Source organism: Notechis scutatus, chromosome 6 (assembly GCF_049901735.1).
Source record: "Notechis scutatus isolate UNSWTSFEM ecotype Mainland chromosome 6, rNotScu1.2, whole genome shotgun sequence".
Lineage (NCBI taxonomy): Eukaryota > Metazoa > Chordata > Lepidosauria > Squamata > Elapidae > Notechis > Notechis scutatus.
The window spans coordinates 52,944,533-52,966,522 of NC_142014.1; the positions used below are offsets into that span (position 1 = coordinate 52,944,533).

Below are 21,990 nucleotides of genomic sequence, written 5' to 3' on the forward strand. Positions count from 1 at the left end.
CTGCGGTGCGAATTCGGACTTATTTCACGCTCGCGCAGGTTCCTTGGGGGTGGAGCACGCCGTTCAAGCAGGTCTAAAGCAGGAGCGGCTTCCGTGCGCCCGGCTCCTCTTGACAAACTAGCGCTGGCCAGAAGGGGAGGGCGAGGGCTCGCTCGCTCACTCGCTCGCTCGCTCTTCCCTCGCGCGCGCTTGGGAAAATGTTACGCAGGTTCTAAAATGGAACGTTAGCGGCGGCGTGATTGAGCTCTAGAGTGGAGAGGGGGGGCCGGAGGAAGTAAGAGCGAGAACAAACAACGATAGCCGGCGCGCACTTGGGTACTTCCCTCAATCTGCGAACAGCCACCACCTCCGCCACCTTCTTCCTCCCTGTATGGAGCTTTCCGCTATTGGGGAGCAGGTGTTTGCTGTGGAGAGCATCAGGAAGAAGCGCGTAAGAAAGGTGGGTGCTGCTTGCCTGCGCCGACTTTGCATTGATTCTGCAGGGCTATAAACGGCGTTTTTAGGGAGGAAGAATGTGCAAGGCTGGATTTCTTCCATTGCTCAGCCGCCTCTTGGGACCTTTAATTACAAACCGTTAGGTAGTTGCTCTTGCTCTGCTCCCAATCCAAAAAAACAACAACAAGCGCGAGCGAAGTGGAGTACCTCATCCTCTCGCCCCCCAGTTTGTACACACGCCGTAGTGCGAGTAGGGGGGCGTGGCGGAACTTCTCGTTTTCCCGCCGGCAGGGGGCGCCAGTGAAGCCCAAGAGAGGGCTGACTCGCAAAAGTGCAGAGAAATGATGGTTGTTGCACGTTTATCACGTGGTGATATCCCTGTTGGAATGTGCACAAGTGTTGTTGCAGCGTTCCCCAGTGCGGTGTTAGGTCTGACTTACTCATGTTCAAAATGTCTTGAGTTTAACAGATCTCATCTCCAGACAAGTAACTAATGTATCTTGGATTGCAAATTTAGAATTGCTGCAGAGTGGGAGTGTTAGAGTAGGGCAGACGTTTCTGCTAGAGGAAGAATAAATATGTCAAAATGGGTGGATGTCATATTTTTTTAAAAAAACTCTGCCTCTCGGATTGGATCATTTTTTGCTTCCCACGTTTTTGCTCTATAGTCATAAAGTATCCTGATGAACAGAGAAATTGGATATATCTTGGAAGAAGGTTAGCTATTTTCATAAGCTTTAGTGAATTTTGAGATTGTTCTAAGATGACCTGAATATTGGGGTTTTGTTTAATTTTTATCAAGTTATTTAGGCCATAAATATTCACCATTGCCTGCATGATTTAGCTGCCTTTCAGAGGTAATTTGTGTTGATCCATGAGTTTCTTTGATGTGAAAAATGTCAGATTATTGTATGAGTTGTGGATTGCAAGACTATATCGTCTTTTTAAAAAAAACTATGAATTTTTTTATAATATGAAGCACAATATCAATAATTTTAGGAGAGAATGAACTCAATAGTTTATCAAGTGCGTCTTAATAAACTGGAAAATAGTATATCGGCTCAAGCTTTTACTGCCTCATACTTGTTTGCTTTAAAAAATCTATGCCGATGGCCTTCCATTGTGATGGGAGATGAAACCATCACTTCCCTCCTTACTTCCCACCAACTAGACACAAACGATCATGTATGCCTTTTTCTCCATGATTTCTTGTGTTCAGTTGATGGAAGTAAGGAGTAGGCTGGCATTCTGTCCTGTGAACCAATGAGTGTGTGTTTATAGATGGGGAGGAGGCTGAGAATCTTGTGCAGCAATTCCAGCAATTATCTGCACTACCTTCGATAATCTGAGAATCATTCCTGTAGCCCAGTGTTCAGACTATTGCATAAGACCCCTAATTAATTATACTGTAATCTGCTATAAGCAGAGCTCCTGTGTGATGTACCAGAAGCCCTTGCAGGCAAAGGGATGAAAGTAGCAAGGTGCTCAAATCAGTCAGCCTATCTAGCAGGCAGTATTTTTCCCCTCCCAATTTCTAAACATTCCTTCTGGATCATGTATAGATGGGTTGGTTTGTTGCCCTTGTGGGGCTTTGCAGTTTCTTTATGTGCCCTGGGAAGCCTTTGGATATGCCTCCAGGGCAAGCCCAGGAATTGCAGTTCAGAGTGTGGCAACGTTTAATTATAAATGCACGGGAATGGGCAAATTGAAGGGTGCTGTTTGTTAGAATAATTTATAGATCTAACTGTTTTTGTGGGGCTTGATGGCACAGTTGATTTTACTATCTTTTTCTTTTTCTATAGGGTAAGGTGGAATATCTGGTGAAATGGAAAGGATGGCCCCCCAAGTAAGTTTGGATTATATTTGAAAGGATTTGTAACCATGTCTTGTGTTTTATTTTTATTTTCCTCTGTTGGCCTCAGCTTCAAGGAAAGGATCTACTTTGGTTTTTCCTAGTTGATTCTTTTGAACTGAGTTCAACTGATATCTTTTTTTTAAAAAAAAACTTGTGGTATTGTGGAAAATAGTTCAAGAATAGAAGTCCACCGACCCAAATGAAACATATATTTTAAAAATAAAAGGTTATAATTGGAATAATTATGTAAAAAAGAGTTATTGTTCTTGGAGATAATGGAATGAATAAGGAGCAGATTGTGATTTTGCTAGTTAACAATAAATAAAAATTTGCTTGCCACCCGTTCATTATTTGAGGTAGTTGTAAGGGGACATTGTATTGGCAGACAGTGATGAGGTAAAGAGAAGCAGGTCCACTTATTGTGTGTGATACAGAGAATAGCAGAGGACTCTTTTGTACAGTTTAGAAAAGTTTCCATTTAACTGATCGAAAACTACTATAGAAATGAGCTGGGTTCTCTGTGTTGTTCACCAGAACTTGTGTGTATATCTATCCTTGACAAGATGGTAAATTGGTCAGTGCCCAATTTTATTTTAGTCTTAGATATCTGGCAATATAATGCCTTTGTTTTACTAATTCAAATAGCATAGAATCAGCCACATTATTTCTTTCTAGAATGTAGAGTATATAGCATCCATTCAGATAACATTGTATTGTTTAAGCATCTACAAGATAGTTGCTTCGTGTTACTAGCATATTGTGCTTTCCAAGAGTTAATTACATTTCAACAGGCATAGTAGTAATCTGTTTTGCAATACGCTGTAGTGTGAAGCAATAAAATCATGTATGTAAAAAAAAAATAGTCCTATTAATCCAAGCCATAGGGATGTCTTCATTATTCTACCAAATTGTATTGTAAATATAATAATTTATATATTTCATTGGAAGTTAAAATAGGCCAAATGCCAGTGATTGGCACAATTTATTTTAGGTTCTAGATGGCACAGCTTTATTGATGAAGCATGTGTTTGTAATTTTGAAGTAAACAAGGCCTTCTGTGTTTAGAAACTTTGCTGCTCAAGGCCCTGGATTTTGGTTCCCAAATCTTGCTCTTACATCACCACTGAACATAGATGTAGGCAAATAATCTGCCAGGATATTACTAGGTTCCTGCTAATCCTGGAGTTCAGATTCTGAATGGGCATCAGATCTTGAACAGAAAGGAAGATATCCAAACTATACTCTCTGTTATCAGTACTAATGGTGTTTCTTAGTGTAATCATGGAGGTATTAAATAGGTTTCTCATCCCATATATTGGGATGAGAAACATCGCAAACATCCTCTCAGAATTTTTAGCCTCCCTTTAAATATCGGACTGAAATTTGGTTTAATTTTGTGCATTATAGAGACTACGTTGAAGAGAAGTTAATTCTATTTCTTAATTCATAATATTCCTCTATTACATCAGAAATATTTCTGAATTTTATAGTTTCAGAAAGCAGCAAAAACCCACCACACAGTATCCTTTGGTGTATTCCCTTTTCATTCCTATTCACTTTAATAAAATAAACCCAAAATATGGTTTGGTTAGGGTCTTTTAGCTTATTCTGCTGTGGGGGGAAGCTGAAATGGCTATTAAAACTGCCAGAATCAATTGGAAATTGGGCTTAAAACTAACCATTGATTTGTGTTAGAAACTCTCTTGCAGATCACGGTTTGTTTTCCATTTGAATGCCCCTTTTTTGACAGAGGTCTTTGAACATTAAAAATGCATTGTTCTGGGCTCTATTTTAGATTAATTTTATGAAGGAATTAATTTCTGACGGTACCTATAAATGTCTACGATATTTCATTCTGTGAGATAGGAGGCAAATGGCTGCAGATCAAGATTTTTTGGCTGTTTATTTTGTGACTTTTCTCCCCCCCCCCAGTATAATTTGTGTGCCTCTCTGAAAGTTGCCTTCATGCCCCACCCATCAGAGGCAAGAGCCAAGAATTTGGTTACAGCTCTGAGTCAGCTGCAAGCTTGTTTACAACTTGAGTTAGAGGAAGGGAGGGGGAAGGAGAGAAGTGATCATATGACTTGTATTTTCCAGAATGCGTGGTCTGCAGTTCTGCTGCAGTCTGGTCCGTTTTGTTTGTGTGGTGGTAGTGTATGCGTTTGTCTTGTGTGGCGAAGTGCACTGTGTTCCTATATGCAGTGTTTTCTTACCGCAGTCAAGCAAGAAACTGAACTGCAGAGGAATGGGCAACACCCATAGGATATTTATTAGAAATTCTGATCTAAGATTCCCCCCACCGCCCAGTGCTGATTCCCTTTTCCTCCCAGGAATTCTTAGTTTGCTCTTTATTCACTGATTAAAAGTGCTGCCAAAATCTCCCCAGGAGAAAGGAAGGAAACAACATTACCATTTGTTCAAATGGCATTTTTGGGTTTAATTACTTTTCATTGTGGACATTGGCATAAAAGAGAGATGGGGTGGAGGAAGGGATTTTAAAAGGCTGGATTAAAAGGGGGAACAGAATATAAATGAATGAAAATGAAGCTGAAGATGTTAACTATTTTTAACCTTGTATTTCTTCTATGAGAAGAATCTGAAAGGCATCTTTTAAAGTAAATGTATTGACTTAACATCCTATCTCTTTCCCTCAGCCTCAAGGCAGGTAAACAGTTTCCTTGCTACAGTTGTTTTCTAGTCAGACATGTGTAAAACTTGTTATTTTTCTATTTTGTATCATAGGCGAGCTAGAATATTTTATTTCATAAAATGATTTTTCCATCATCCAGTTTAGCAAAACATTCACAAATAAGAGAAAGAATCTGCTTAATATTCTCCAAGATTGGAATTTGAACTGAGATCAGAGGGTGGACAATCTAAAGCCCTGAAATTTATTTCCTAAATCCAGTAGCTCCTTGCTATTGGCCAGGCTGGCTAAGATTAACAGAAATTGGAGATCCAAGTAGCTGAAAAGCAAAAGATTATATTCCCTGGAGATTATCTTTCCAATGTTATGAGAGGACTCAGTAGCTTCAATAGCCTTGAGATTGACACCCATAGCAGCTGGAGCTCCTGATGAAGTTACCTTTGCTGGCAGGTCAAAACTAGAAAGGGAAACCTAAGAAAAATCCCCCAAGGGATGTTCTGCAGGTTCTAGAAAACAATATGACAAAAACAACCACTTAGGAGGAAAAAAGCCCAAAATTAATTATGGAAAAAGGCAACAGCAAAATAGTTCTGCATTGGTGCCAAGAAAACAATATGACATTGGTTGAAATGTTTAAGTATGGGTCTTATCACCTTCCCACTTCAGTCAAAAATACTCCTTTAACTATTAGAAAAAAATGTTAAACACTCAAAACCACATTTGGAAGAGATGATGAAACCCATGCTGAAAGAATTATTCTTTATTTTCAAAGACACACAGTTGTAATGCAGAACGTGAGGTGCATGAACCAGGGAAAAGAGAAATTGTCAAAACTGAAATGAAGCATACTAAACAGAATGTTTTGGATCTAAATGAATTCAGATGGTTCTGATAACACTGTATAATTTCAGGGCATGCAATTGTACAAAGGGATGTTCTGGCAAAGATTCTAAAATAGACCATTGGTCCATTCATACTGGAACAAAGCCCAATTAGAAAAATTACATCTATTACAGTTAGTGGCTGTACAATAAATATCAATGTTCCATAAAAATATATGAGTGTTATAGATGCAATGGTAGAAATCTGGATTCACAGGAAGAGTTGGATTGTGTAAATAAAGTATATAAGAGATAAATCAATATGTTTCAAAAGATATTGGCAGTGCTAATACCAAAGCAACATAAACATAGGCTTTATAATGACATCAATACATACACAACATCAGAATCAAATCAACTATATAATAAGAAACAGAAGATGGAGAAGTGCAGTTCAGGCAGCCAAGACACTTTCAGGTACAGATTATGGAAACCATGAATATTGGTATCGAAATATACAGGACAAACCTAGAAAAATAAAAAGCACAATTATGCCAACAATATTGGACCTGAATAATATAGAGCTAGATTGTAAGATGAGTATGAGAGGCAGTTTAGTGCAATGGTTATAAGACATTAGTCTAGAAACTTGGAGATGGTGAGTTCTAATTCTGCTGGCACAAAACCAGCTGGGTGACATTGAGCCAGTCATTTTCTCTCAGCTCTAGGAAGGAGGCAATGGCAGACCATTTCTGGAAAATCTTGCTAAGAAAACTGCAGGACTTACTCGGTTTCCAAGAATCATACATGACTGAGTAGTAGAAGAAAAATGAACAGGATTCAGTGTATTTATCTAAAAGAAAATTTGAGAAAAAGAGACTGAAAAACAATTCTATAGCTCATGCTACACTGTGGATATTATAAAGGCTAACTGATATGACAAGAGTGCATGATTATTCTGTGAAACTTTTTCAATGAACAAGAAGCTATTGTAAAAACTGGATTTGAAAAAGACTACTTCAGGATAGGAAAGGAAAGGAAACAAAGATGTATATTGTCTTTGTAGGCATTGTAAGAGAGAATATACGGGATCAAAATATTAGGCCAAAACTGTAACAATTTGAGTTATACAGATAACACCGCTTTGTTAGCTGAAAACTGATAGACTTGGAAGAGCTTACTATGAAAGTAAAAATTAAAAAAATACGAAATCTGGGTTAAATATTAAGAGCACAGTAAATCCTGAGTTTAATGAGCCATTTTGGTGGAAAAGGCATTATGTTAAATCTAAATGTCATTAAAATTATAAAGAAAAAGGGTTGGAGATGTATATTAGAGCTGTGGTGGTACAGTAAGAGTCATGCTGGTGCAGTAGTTAGAATGTAGTATTGCAAGCTAATTCTGCCAACTGCCAGCAGTTCGATTCTCACCAGTTCAAGGCCTTTCATCCTTCCAAGGTCGGTAAAATGAGGACCTAGATTGTGAGGGGCAACGTGCTGACCCTGTAAACTGCTTAGAGAAGGCTGTAAAGCACTGTGAAGCAGTATATAAGTCTAAGTGCTACTGCTATTGCTATACTCGGAGCCAAAGTGACATTGTAGTTCTAACTACACAAAGATTTATCCACACTCCTCTGGAACCCTAACAGAATACAGCATAATTATCAGCAGGGTATATGTTGTATTTTTTAGGATAAGAATCAGATGACACTTTAGATGTGTACACATACAGTATACAATTTCCATAGCTATAGATGTGGAGATCTGTAAACATTGGTTTTCATCTAATATGCAGTAAAATTGCTTTTCTCCAGTTTTCCTCCCACATGTGCTCTAGTGTTTTCTGAGCAAATATGGCAGGCTGGGAAGAAACTTGTGTTCTTTAGCACAATGATCTTCCAGCTTCAGAGCCAATGAAATGCAGTAAGTATAGTCTGAACACTTATTTATGTAATTGTTTGGAATAATAGTATGGAAACGCTATCTTCCTAGTATTACCTTTCCTTCTGTAAGCAGAGAAGAAACCAGTATCTTATTCATGTCCAAATGAGTAGAGCCAAATATCTTGGTTCTAAGGTGTTGATTTTTAGAAGAAGGATTCTATTATCTTTTACCCAACGGAATAACTTTCCTTAGATAGCGTGTAAAGTACATTTTATGACAAACTGAAGGGGCATCTTAACAATTACTTTTTGTTCCTGGAACTGTTTCTTGACAATTTGGAAATTCTGGGACAAATTGAATAGTCATTTTTAACATTACCTTTGTTTAGTCCAAGTATAGAATGAATATAGCCAATGCTTCTGATTTCAGCATGTTTCTTCTTACTGAAGTACACATTTCTATGCATTTTTAGAAGCCTAAAGATGCTCAGTTCTGTATCTGAAATTAAATGCTCTGTGGTTATTCAACAGCTTGAACTGGTGAGCTAAGAAACAGCAGGCCAGATAAGATAGTTGTATCACACTGAGCAAGTACCTCCACATTTTAAGGCTGGTATGAAGACAATGATCAAATTTTCTTTATTCAAAAAGGCCTAGTCAAATTTAATCTCCCTGTCCCCGTCTCTCCCTCTCCCTCCCTCCCTCTATATGTACTTACACACAAACAGATGTCTCTCTGTATATGGCTTCGTCTAGACCATGTCTATAAACTTCTGCGATGATCACGTGCATGAATATGGGTAAACAGTTTTTTTAATGTTCCTTATTGATTCAAAATTATGCGGAAGACCTCTGTTTTAACTTTTTCCAAAAGACTGTTTTGTGAGGGTGCTATTCAGGTCTTTAAAATTTAGCTGCTCATAGTGTTGAGGCATGCCCTGAAAAACATCATCCTCTCCTTTGATCTCACATGAGATTAAACAAGCTGGACAAATGTTTCTCAACCCCAGCAAGTTTAAGCTTTGTTGACTTCAACTCCATATGGCTGGTAAATTCTGAGAGTTGAAGTCCACATAATTTAAATTTGCTGAGGTTGAGAAACATCAAAGTAGACAGATAATTTCTCCTTGAAGTAGGAATTCCTATAAAAATGTATGTGTTAAGCCTTCAAATGGTTAAAACATAACCAATGTTATGTGACACTTATCATACTCCAAAAGTTACATTACAGTTCCCATTGTGGTTGATGGTTGACCAAATCTGGTGGATTATGTTGGAATCCAGAAAATCTGAAATGTTGTAGGTTTCTCATTCTGGCTCTAAATAGCATCTGAGATCAAAAATAATCTGGATAACTGCTACAGAAATTTAATATAAACAAGGTGAAATTGCAGATCATCCTGGGCTAAATGACTTACGGGTCCACAATCAGCCTGCCCTTAATTTAGAGAATAACTTCAGTTTTTGTATCATCAGCATATGTACATTTGTAGATGGTTTTCATCTATTCTATTTATTCAGAATGAATTTGGCTGTATTAAAGCTTCTAAGTCATGTGAATAGGGAAGATATCCTTTTATATTAATTGACAATCTGAATTATTTTCCAGGTCCTCTGTGGCCGCATACTTTCTTCTGTAGGGGCATCGTGTTTGTGGACCTTTCTGCTAAGGACTTTCATTTTATTAAATCCCCTCTATCTCCATTGCTTTATATTTAAGATAAAGATTGGGGGGGGGCTTTGAAATATTCATGGTACTGTTTTGTTCTAATTTAGTAGAGACAAATTATTTTGGTGGTAGAATAATTTGGTGGAAATATGAATTTAATTGGAGAAGGTTGGTGTACTACAAGTAATCCTCAGCTTATGGAGGCAATTAGGAACAGGAATTCTGTTGCGAAGCTACTTGGTCATGAAGCATAACTTCACAGGACCTGGTTGCTTGTCGATGGCCATTCCAGCAGACCCAGTTGCCATTGTTAAATGGAAACTTCATGTGATTGAAACTTCCAACTTCCTGCCAGCTTCCCCATTGACTTCATTCGTGAGATGCTGACAGGGAAAGTTGGAAATTACAATTATGTAACCATATCTTACTGTAACCGTGAGCTGGGTGCAAGGGCTCAGATTGGAATCGCATTCCTGCAGAGACACTGCAACAGCTGGAATTTCAAGGACCTGTCATAAGTCAGTGCCATTGTAACTTTTATCACTGAATAAATGATCATAACCTGAGGACTATCTGTAGTCTTACTATAATTAGTCCTTGACTTACAACAGTTCATTTAGTGACTGTTCGAAATTACAACAGCACTGAAAAAAATGACATGACCATTTTTCACACAGTCTCATGATCAAGATTCAGATGCTTGGCAACTGACTCATATTTCCGATGGTTACAGTGTCCCAGGATTATGTGATCCCCTTTTGCAACCTTCTGACAAGCAAAGTCAATGGGGAAGGCAGAGTCGCTTAACAGCTGTGATTCTAACTTAACAACTGTAGTGATTCACTTAACAACTGTGGCAAGAAAGATCGTAAAATGAGGCAAAACTCACTTTAACAACTGTTTTGCTTAGCAACATAATTTTTGGGCTCAGTTATGGTTATAAATTGTTGTCTACCTGTAATATGTTTTTAAGTGGTTTTATTATGTTCAATGTTTTAACTGTCCCTCTATGAACTTATAGGGAATAAAAAATACGCTATACTCCTCAGAGCATAGCCATGAGTTACATTTCATACTGGTTAATGCAAGCAAGAAAAACTGTTTATAAAAAATAAACTTCTTCCTGTTTACTATCACTGTAAAAAAAGTTGTCTGGGTGGAAACACTTGTTTTTTCCTGGCTATCTTATGTAGGAGAACCTAATTGACCTTGACTTCCCTTGAAAAAGTTATGTTTGGACTGCTTAAAAATCCCAAGGCATTGGCCTAAATTGAGTGGGTTGGGGAAAAAAACCCATGTAGTCAATCCATATCTATGTAGATACCAGAGATTAATTTCAGTCAAAGGGAAATCTTACCTGCAAGTGAATTAAGTTATTTAATGTAGCCCGTGAATGGGAAGTTTATTTTATTTTATTTTATTTTATTTTATTGTTTCAAGAGGTCAGTTTTACTTGATCCATTCCATGTTGTAAAAGAAAAACATTTTAGAAGTATATAGTAAAGCTTTAAGTACCTATTTATTTCATAACTCCATGCAATGAATAAGGAGATACTAGAATGTAGGTCATTTGAACAAAAGCCCCAAATTTACCCAAAATGTTTTGATTGCTTTCTCTCACTTTTCTCTTAGGTACAGCACATGGGAACCTGAGGAACACATTCTTGACCCCCGTCTGGTGATGGCTTATGAAGAAAAGTAAGACCATTTCTTTTTTCATTTTGGAAAAATTAAACCAAAATCTCTGGCTTTTCTGGGAAAGCATAGTTATACGAGTGTTTCCCAATTTTGAGCAACTTTAAGATGTCTGGACTTCCAACTCTCAGAATTTCCCAGCCAACATATAGACTAAAACCATTTATCTCAGTTTATCTAGGCAAGGTAAGGTCACACTCTTAGCTAAAAAATGTGAACTTTAACAAAGGGTTTCCAAACATGTTTCGGAAGTGAAAAGCTTCCAAAAGATCAGCTGTCATTAAGGAATATAATAAAAGCAAATCATATTACTGATGAGTTCTTCAGCTTACAAGATTTTATATATGAGATGCAGAATAGATAGCAAGATAAAAACAGTCAGTGACATCCATACAACATTTTGCCTAGATTCTTTCTTTCTTCCTGTGATGAGACTGTCAATTTGCTGTTTTGGCCGTCTTGGCCGGGAATTCTGGAATCTATAAGTACAACACATCTGATGGGCACTGGATTGAAGAAGGCTAATGTCAACCTTTTTGTTGAAAGCACTTTTAGATTTATTTAACTTGTTGACAAAGGAAGATCGTTTTGTGTGCATGTTTAAATAACACTTTTTAGTTATAATGATGTATTAACTCGGGAGAAAATTAGAAGCTATAATTACCAACCCAATTCACATGAAATCTGTCTTAATTTGATCTATACTTGAATCAGCATTTCCTTGGAAGTATGTGTAAGCAATGTGAAGAAATGTCTGTACAAAAGGCTTTGTGTATTTGTGCTGTTTCAACAAACAGAACTGCTAGGTCTTTTCTGTCTCTTTAGGGAAGAAAGGGAGCGTGCCTCAGGTTACAGAAAGAGAGGTCCCAAACCTAAGCGTCTCTTGCTGCAGGTAATATTTCAGATTTACTAAATGTTGATGCCTATTCCTAAATCCCAGTATTAATGCTGTAGTTTAGCCTCTCCCAGTTTTGAATTCCCAGATACCATGGGCCAGAGAGAAAGCTGTGCTAGTCTTATTGCAGAAAAAGCTCAGAATCCTCTGGTATCTGATATAATAGATTGTGACTCCTGAAAGCATATGCAATAGGACATCACAAGATCTTCTTGGCAGATATTACTAAATTCTTAAGTTCTTTCAATTTCAACTAACATGTTCGGGGAAAATTGGAACTGTAGTCAAGCAAATTCTAGGGGTATTTAACCTTCCTTTTCTCTCTCATATATTGTGAATGGAAAATTGATTTTCAGAGTTAAATCTTAACTTAAAAAAATGTTTTGCCCATAGCTCAGAGAATTTTGTATGTTCCACTGGTAACAGTCATTGTCCAATGGAAGCTTTTGCTGTTGTGCAGATAAACCTTAATACTTTTACTCACAAAATATATACAATGACTATATAGGCCATTTGGCTTAGTTGAATTTGCGGAGCTGGAAGCCCAGGGCACTGGAAGAACTTAGAGTTTTTGCAAATTGTGTCTTGTGTGAACCAAGCTGCATCACAAACATCTTGAGCTGAGAGTGTTTTTCTTCATTTTCAGAGACTATATAGCATGGACCTGAGGAGTGCCCACAAAGGGAAAGAGAAACTCTGCTTTTCTCTGTCCCGGAGGTTTGGGGGAGGAGGAAACAACTTGGCAGGGGCCAAGGGAGGGCAGACAGAACTGTCTGAGAAGAGTGGGGGAGCGGTCCTGCCCTTTCCTCTTCGGAAACAGAGCAAGAACCAGAAGTATCTACGCCTTTCACGGAAAAAGTTCACCCGCATGTCAAGCCTGGAGAATCGGAATCGTCGTCGAGAGTTCTTCTTGAAGGAGCCTGTGGTCCCTGAGGACAGGCAGCCACCCAGTGATTGGGATGATGCAACACAATCTCCTGCCAAGGAAGGTAAGCCTGGAACTATCTCCAGCTTTGCGATACCAACTTCATCTTGCTGGCTGGATTTTCTCCTAGACTGAGGCATTCTGGGTATATAAATGGGGATGTGGAATCTTTAATTTGCTGTTCATACCTCTCGGGCACACATAGTTCTTTGGCAGCATGAAGCTCAAAGAGTCATTCCAAACTACTGTCAGTCAGCAACTGTTCAAAGTTATGACAGAACTGAAGCAATTGTAGTTATGACTGGTCCTCAAGAGTTCTGATCGTTGCAGTAACACCACCTCTAGAAAGTCAATAGGGAAGCTGGTAGGAAAGATTGGAAGTTGCTGTGGTATGTCTTCCCCACCTGTGCATTCTTTTTCAAACCCTCTGTCCTTGTGCTGGCCACTCACGCACCTTTGCAGCCCCGTGCACCTCTCCAACCCTCAGCACATCTCTTGGGCACCCTTGCCATTCCATTCCTATGGACCCCTTGGTCCCTCTCACACCTGGAAGTAACCACTTACCTACCTGCTGGTTTGGGATTTGCAACTTCCTGCTGGCTTCCCCACTGACTTTGGTTGTGAGAAGCCAGCAGGACTTGGTTAACAGTGGTAACTGGGATTGCAGGGATTGTTGTCACTAAGTGATGCAGTTGTCTTTACAACTGCTTCACTTAGTAACAGAAATTCTGGTCCCATTTGGAATTGTATGTCAAAGACTGTCTATAGTGTTGGACAATAGGCCCTTTAAATCCAAGCATCAGGTCAACAAGGTTGGTTGGACTGATGGAAAACCAGTTGCTTGCTGGGTCAGGTGGCATTTGTAGAGTAGCCTTGCAGTTGTTGCCAACAGATTCCACAGGAGCGAATGCTTTTTCCTATGGATGGTTCAAGCTCCACTTTTGGTAGGAGCTCTTAACACCATCTTGCATATTCTATCTAAAATATTTCTAATATGATGGACAAAATACACTGATCTTCTTTGCTGGCTCTTCTTTAATATACGCTGCAAAAGTTATTCCCTTTTCTCATAAAACTTAAAAGATTTGTAAATCATGGTTGAAGAAAATTAGAAGTAAACATTGTGGTATTTACACTGCTGACTGAATACCCTCAAAAATGTTGGACAGTAATTTCCATATCCCAGCCAGCATGTCCAGCACATCTGAACAGCTCCAGGCTGAAATAATTGGATCAGCACTTCTGCAAAACTACAGATGTATGCTTGTGAGGAATCAAGAATGTTATAAATGTTTCATACAAAATTTCTAGTGTAGGTATATATGAATTTTACTGGTCATTAAACATTTTATATTTAGGGCAGTTTTATGTTTATGTTTACATTACCTTCTATGCATGGTATGAAACAACTGAGTAGCTGATGTATATTAACATCAGTGAAGCTATTGTATGCATATAATTTTGATTTCAAATGGAATATTCACATCAGAACCTGGACTGTTTGCCAGGATAACGTGCTATATATTATGATTAAAGCAGAGTTGCCTTCTGGATATTGTCATTTGATTGGTTACGCTTAAAAGCATATGTACCAGCTTAAATTACTTCACCAGGTATCATCCACAAATTGCAAAGTCTGCATTCATATCCATAGGAAGTGTATTTCTGAAATTGTACTGACTTTAGAATTTACTAAAAAGCCAAGTTTCCTTTGAGCATGCTTTTTCTTGGCAACTTTGTGGGAAAGGTTTGGCATTATTTTCTTCTCGGGCATTCATTCAGTTTCCAACCTGGTCTACAGTCCTGTTTCTTAAGGTCTCCCATTCAAATGCCTTTAAGATCTGATCCTAAGATCAGTCAAGTTCTGCTGTGTATTGTCAACTATTTAAACTCAAGAACTTAATGTTTTATACTATGTATATAATGTAGGTAGAACAATGGTGTATGATATCATGTATGTGGGCAGAGCTGGGATTTGGTTTGAGGGTGGTGGACTTACAAGTGCATAAAGCCTATCTGTGCTGCTTTTCCTTTTAAAAAAATAATAATAAAAAATCAGTAGGAAATGCATCTCCCATAAAGTATAATTGATGATCAGATATGTGTAAATACCATTTTTAATTGACCTTTCTGTTTGGACGGGATGACATAAGGAATGCCATTGGATGCCTCTTGGATGGGATATATGTAAGAAATTTGCAGTAGTTATAGAAATAGAATCTTGGGTGGATTAGATCCCAGTCAAATATCCATTCAGAAGCCAAAAATACCCTTTTAAAAGATGCTTATTCTTATTCCATCCTCAAGTAAAATTGAATGGTGCAATATAGATAAAGAACAGAAAATGAGAACTTCCCTCTTCTCTTGTTTTCATTTGTATAAAAATGAAACAAGAAAAGGCTAGAGAATACATTGTAAATTCAGTTTGCTGTCACTGTGAAGAGGAATTTGTTTAATTCCTATGCCTTTGCAATTAACCCTTAAAAAGAAAGGTTTTTAAGAGTTTTGTAAACAGTAATAAACAGTCCTTCTTTTAGATCTTCATGTGCAATTGCTATTTTCTTGTATTAAGTATTAATGGAAGACTGTGGAAAACATCCCTGTGGTATTTAGTTTCACAGTATAAATACAATTGGAGCGAAGGTACTTTGCTAGTGCATCCGTGGATTGGGGAGAAGGTATGTGGGATCTGAATTCAGTTGTACAATATTCCCTTTTAAAGTCTTGGAGATTCTCTGGGGATAGATAAATGCTAATGTAAGTACGTCCTCGCACTGATTGGAATTGCTGGAATTATAGCAGTATTTGCACAATTACGTATTTGCTGTATCTATGCAGGCAGGTGATTGTGTTCCTGCTACTTTTCCCTTCCTAGAGTTATGTGTATCTATTCTACAATAGTTGATCTGTTTCATGAGCAGGCATGACTTTTGATACCTGTGGGGTTTTGTTTCCCTTCAGTTTGTTCCTCCTCATCACACTATTTGTTTTTCTGCCCTCTCCCCTTTCCACAGTGGGCCCAGAGACAGCAGAAGGTCCTTTTTCCTGGAGCCCTGCATTGCCCCCAAATGAAGTGACAGTTACAGATATCACCGCAAACTCCATTACCGTGACTTTCAGAGAAGCTCAGATGGCAGAAGGCTTCTTCCGAGACCGGAGCATCCAGTTCTAAATCTGCTGTTTGTTAACTTTTCTTTCTCTCTCTTGGTCTTTCTTTATTAAGGGAATTTTTGAGTTTGAGTTATTCCTTCATTCCCAATCACAGGTTTCATTACAATTTCAGTACTATTTAGAAAAAAAGAGAATTTGGGGGGGAGGGGGGAATCCCTTTACAAATGTTTACAGAGCATTTTGGTTTTTTTGAACAAATGATCATGCTGACATTCTTTTTGGTTGTATTCACCTTTCAAATATACAAAGCAAAGGTAGAGCAGTGTGAGGATTACCTGTGCTTTCCCCCCTTCATTTGTTACTATAGATAGAAAAAGAGTGTATGGATATATTACTTGTCTGTTGTTGCTTTGTCTGTCTGGGAAACTGAAGCTTTTTTTCACTGGCAAAGATACTTATTCATGGTGCATTGTGGAAAAATATCAATTTCTTAGTTATGGCATATACCTTCTGCACTCAAAAGTTAAGGGCTCGGTGTCTGAAATAGGAAAGAGGCCAAATATAAATATCCATGACCTCTTCCAAATTCAGTGGACTTCTCTAGTTCAAACTGCTTCCCTGATCTGCTTCCCTCCAGGTGCATATATAAAAACATTACTCCCCTTTTTCTTTTGGGTGTCTGCCATTCAGTTCTTAATGTTTTTTCATTTACTAGTACTGTTGGTGATGGGGCTTGCTGCCATCCACAGTGCTTCCAGAGATGCTATGATTTAGAAAACCAACTACAGCTGTTATACTGGCTTTCAGGTTTGGGCTTCCAAAGAATCGTGCTGGTTTTTTCCTTGCTTATGGTTTATTAGTAACAGGAGCACAAGAAAAAGGTATTGCTATAATCAGGCATACCGGTATAAGAGAAACCTGGCTTGTTCCTTATCTGATGAGGTAAGCCCAGTAGTTTTTATGGTCTTATCCTAGGAAGCCTGCAGCTTTTCAGCAGAATAGGAATTCCTCAATAATTATCACTGGCAACCCTACAGTATGTAGTCATAAACATGTTTCCATTTTGTCCTTGAGTATGAAGATGGCTTGAATGGAATTGTTACAGATCCCAAAAATTCTGTCTTACTTCAGATGCCTTTGTAATATGCAATGGGAGGGCTTAATATTTAATTAGATATATAGTGAGTTCTTGAAATATATGAAATTTGAATTGCTTATTGGAAACTCAAGCTTATATCCATTTACAGGTTTGTAGATGGATGTAGAGAGAGGACATGCTTTAATGTACATGTTGATCAGTGAAAAATTTTCGGTACACCAAACGTACCCCAAGAGGAAAAGATACAATCAGTTCCTAAAATAAAAAATTGAGCCCAAGAACTTTACTCCTTCAATTAGCTTTATATATGTTTCTTGTTCCTTATGCAGTTAATCACCTGCCACACACACACAAGGAATTTCCCAGTGTATTTAAATTTTTAAATACGTAAATAATTGGGAGACTTTTTTTGAAACCAGATTCTGTTGGACATCTGGTTGTCAGTTTGGTACTATTAAGATATGTACATTTAAAAGGACATTTGGACTGTGTGACTATGTATGAAACAATATTTTGCTAGGCTTGAAATGGTTTGAAGAACACTGCATTGGTGTTCTGCTCTTACTCAAGTGGATGGGGAACTTCCTGCATCTACAATATGTTGCATGAATTAAAAGTGGAAGTAGTTGATAGAGTGAAGGATTGTTTAGTAGAGTCAAAACAATTACCAGTTTTGTTTAGAAATTTAATCAGAAGTTGCATATTGGCACTGATTTCATTGTGCTAACTGATCCAATACAGGATCAGAAATACAAGACCAGAGAAATGGATTGATTGAAAGATAAGTGTGAGACAAAAATATAATTTTATTAATTTGTTCTCCAAAGGACACTGTTTGATTTATTCTTCGTGTTGATACTTCTGTATATTTTTCTGTACAAATATTTTATGAAGATCTCTGCCAGGAGAAGCTGCTTGCAGTTATATAGGACCCTGTCTTGCACTTTAGTACCTTGAAATTTGTGCTGGACATTTTTGTGAATGCTTTGTTTTGTTTTACAGGAACTGTTGTACCTATGAATTGTATAGCTTTAGCATATGTTCTTGTGAATACGTGCTTCTTTAAGTTGGCTTGAACAGATGAACTCTAGAAAATAATTTTCCTATGGAAAGTGACAATGGAATGGTAGAAGGTAGAATTGAGTCCAAACCCTATTTTTTGAAGAATTTAAGTCAGCTGAAATGAAAAAAAGAGTAAGGATTGAAAGGAAAAATCAACGTGTATAGCATGTTCTAATGCATCTTTTGATCACTTCTGATTTGTTTACTGCTCTCAACTTTTATCCCACAAAAATGCTTTTTCCCTTTGATTGATTAAATTCTTTATTAATTCAGAGATTTACAAAAATAGAAATGTTAAAATCATGTGAGGCTTCAACAACTAGTCTTCCATCAAAGCTTTCAACTACCAACCTGATGTCAAATTTTGGAAGGGTAATTTGGACAAAGTTGTTGCTTGCCAATTCAAAGAAGCTATTTGTTGTGCAACAGCTGTGGGTTTTTTCTTTCTCAAAAGTTTTAAAGGAAGAGGCGTCATTATGGGTCAGAAGGTGTAAATTGGGATAGTTCACATTATTTCACACTGACAAAGGAAGACTGTTTTCTTGAAAGTGGTGAAGGAATATGTTCAATTCCCACCTTTCTGAACTATTTTAGCCTCCTTTATTCTACATTAGATTGCAGGCAGCATTAACATAGTAAGAGCCCAATTCTTCTGAGCTCTTAATATGAGTTCCAGAGAAAATATGAAAGCTATGCTTTCCCCAAAGAGGCAATGAATCATGGCTTAGTATGATAAACAAGCTCCATTTGTATGTTATGTGAGTGAAGCTGGAAACTGAAATTAATAAAACCTGATCACCTTCAACTCAAACTTATATGATGGCATTAATTTATTATAGATTTAATAAGGGAATACAGTAATTTTGGTAAATACACAATTGCTAAAGGAATGGTGTTTGTTTGAGAGAGCAGAAAATGCATGTTACATTGCTTAAAATGCACCATTTCCTCCAATAAGAAAAGTTGACTATAAGTTGAGTTTAAGATGATCTTCAAGAAGAGCATTGTCATATGTTGGTGTATGATTAATGAATATACATTTCATATTATCATTATATTGTACATTACATTGGTAATGTTTTCTTTGGTTTCTAAGACAAGTAGAAAATTTGTAGCTTCTCAGTTTCTAGTAACATTTTGCTATACTAATCAGGATTAGATGCATTGCTTCAGCAAAATGTAGCATATTATGGCTGTAGATTTTTTGACCCTTTAGTTTCTCCCATTTAAAAAAATATGCCAAAGTGATCAGTATAGTACCAACATTTTTAAAGTTGTTCAGTGGTCACAAAGTTAGTTCAAGTCCAGATTGAGATCTAATCCTATTACTGTACATTTTTTCCTGTTTAATAATTCCTATATGCATAGATAGTTGAGCTGTTCATATTTTTGGTGTGCATGTTCTTTATGTGAGAAAGAGTATGTAGAGAAAGGGCCATTTTTTAATTTGCTTGCAGCTAAGATGTATATATGCTATTTGTGCATATGCTGTAATGCCTTGTGCCAAAGAAGGTAAGATCATTTGATGTTTCATGTTTGTATTTTCAGCATGATTTGGAAAAGTAACCTCTTAAGCTAGATAACAACAGAGATATGAGTAAATGTAAAAAAGAGAGAGAGAGAGATGAAGTTCTGTATTAAGGAAATTTAACATAAGTGTACAATTTGATATCCTCCAGTACCTTAATAGATTTTGTTCCTTGTGAAATACTATTTTCCCTAAGCCACTGAAGGATTAAAGAAAAAAAACTGCAATAGTTATGAAAACTACTACAAGTTATTGTATAATTATGATGTTTCTTGATTGTGCAGATTGATGATGAAATAGAAGCAGCTGTAATATGACTATACAATTATTTTTGTTTGATGAGATTGGACTGTCAGTTGAACAAGACTGTATGGCATTCTTTAAGAAATGTTAGGAAATATGAACTTGTTAAAAAAGTTGACATGTACTAGGTTTTCCTTTCCATTAATAGGAAACTTTCTTGAAAGAGACAATCTAATATAAAAAAGACAAATTCTCATCACCTCCTGGAGCTAAACATTAAACATGTACAAGTTTAAAGCAGATTTGAAGAATCCTGAAAAATTTATAATTTTAGACCCATATAGATATTGGGCATCAGCCCAAAAGTTTAACAGTGAACAGAATTTATTGGAGGAAGCGAAATTTTAATATATCAAAAATACAGATTTTAATTGGCCCAACTAAACTTCACACACACCCTCAGTGGGAAGAGATACAAAGTATATTTGCACTAATGATTTTATTTGGCTGTAATATGGTGTGTCTGTACATCTGACAACCAATTTGGAGGTTTGTATTATGGCAAAACCAATCTAAAATACACAAAAGGGTGCAGTCCTATGCATCTTACTGGGACTAAATACTAGTGAGCATATTGATGCTTCCTTCTGAATGTAAGATTGCACTGTAAATGCTTATTTTGATATTTTTAGTAATGGCATTGTTAAGATAAAAAGTTAGCCATTGTAGACCCCAGACTGCTGTTCTTTTATAAATTGTGATTAGCCTTTCAGACCTAACTACACAGTAGGTTCCCCATTTCAGAAAAAAGAGAATGACTGTTCTTTAGAACAATTCCAAATTTCCCTTGAACTCGAAAAACTTTCCAGATACCAGCAATAAGTTGTTTCTGATAGATTCCTCCAGCTTTGTGCGCACTAGTCAAATGCAGCCTTGTGACACTCTTCCATTTATGTCTGTATATATGATGTATATTTTAATGCATATTTTTCAGAGTTCACCTTTCCCTAACAAATTGCACTTTAATAACTTATTAGAGATGTGGGGCTGTATCCAGCTATTTTATGGGATATAAACAGCAGCTTTTTCTTAATGGTTGTTACAATCTTTCATTGGTAACCTTTTCTTTAAAGTGTGGTCAGAAATACCACAAAATCAAAAAAAAATTAAAAAATCAAAACAGGGCATTATTTGTCTACTGAACTTAGAAAACATTTTAGTGCCAAGAACATCCCATTTAAGAGGGTTTGAGCTGTGTTCTTGTTTGCACTGCTTGATGTGTCAGAGTGACTCCTGGATTAATTGCTTATTCGCATAGTCATAGTTTTCTTTGGCATACATATGGCAATGTATTTAATGGATGGGAGAAAAACAGGCCAGTTGTGTTTTATTTTTTGGTGTATTATTTGGGGGGGGAGGTTAACCCCTCATTAATGGCATGGTACTTGAGTTGATATTTTCCTGACCCCAGTGCCCAAGTTACCTTTGCACACAAAAGCTTCCTTTGCACAGAATGAGCTTCTTGGGATTTTTGTACAGACTAATTGAATGTATTGGAAAGGGAAGGGTTCAGGGAACAAATTCCAAACAAAAATTTAAAAATGTAGAAATTGCAGTTTTGTTGCCTTTTTATGAGTGTTTGCTGCGAAACAGAGATTGTAATACAAACAAGGAGGACAGAGCGAATTTTAATTGATGCAATGTGTGGCTTTATTTTTGTACTGATGATGGTTAAAAGACTGTACATTTATTTATTTAGATGATTTATGTGGTAAATGTTGCAAATCAGGCTAAGAGCATTAAATGAGAACTGACATTTAGCTAACACCCTGTTTCTGTGTCTTCCTTTGATCTTCATTGTCTACAATTCTATGCTAGGCCAATTTTCAGGAAGCATCTGTGATTTGGATTGTGGATGTATATAATACTTATTTCCTCTCACTGCTATTCAGTCTTCTCTTCGTACAGTGGAATAGTGCAAGTACAATATAACGTAATGTTTAGAGGGTATTAGATTTTGATGTGAAGCACCATACATTTAATCCCTGTGGACAGCTATGGCATTTACAGTCTTTTGCAGTCCAATCTGCTCTATAGTGTATTTGTATAAAATATTTGTATAA

General features: G+C 37.1%; 1 protein-coding gene and 1 long non-coding RNA gene across 2 annotated transcripts in view; one reads left to right on the forward strand and one right to left on the reverse strand.

The window, feature by feature from the left end:
- Nucleotides 1-21,692, forward strand: CBX7 (chromobox 7). Its single transcript, XM_026694865.2, has 6 exons — nucleotides 1-439; nucleotides 2,238-2,281; nucleotides 10,942-11,007; nucleotides 11,830-11,896; nucleotides 12,546-12,888; nucleotides 15,839-21,692. The coding sequence occupies exons 1-6, from the start codon at nucleotides 371-373 to the stop codon at nucleotides 15,994-15,996; spliced, it is 747 nt and encodes a 248-aa protein (XP_026550650.2). The 5' UTR covers nucleotides 1-370; the 3' UTR covers nucleotides 15,997-21,692.
- LOC148130225 (uncharacterized) overlaps nucleotides 5,677-21,990 on the reverse strand; it is a 26,176-nt gene continuing 9,862 nt past the window's right edge. Inside the window, exon 3 of the long non-coding RNA XR_015750116.1 lies at nucleotides 5,677-6,286. This is a non-coding gene — a long non-coding RNA (uncharacterized LOC148130225). The remainder of the gene's footprint in view (nucleotides 6,287-21,990) is intronic.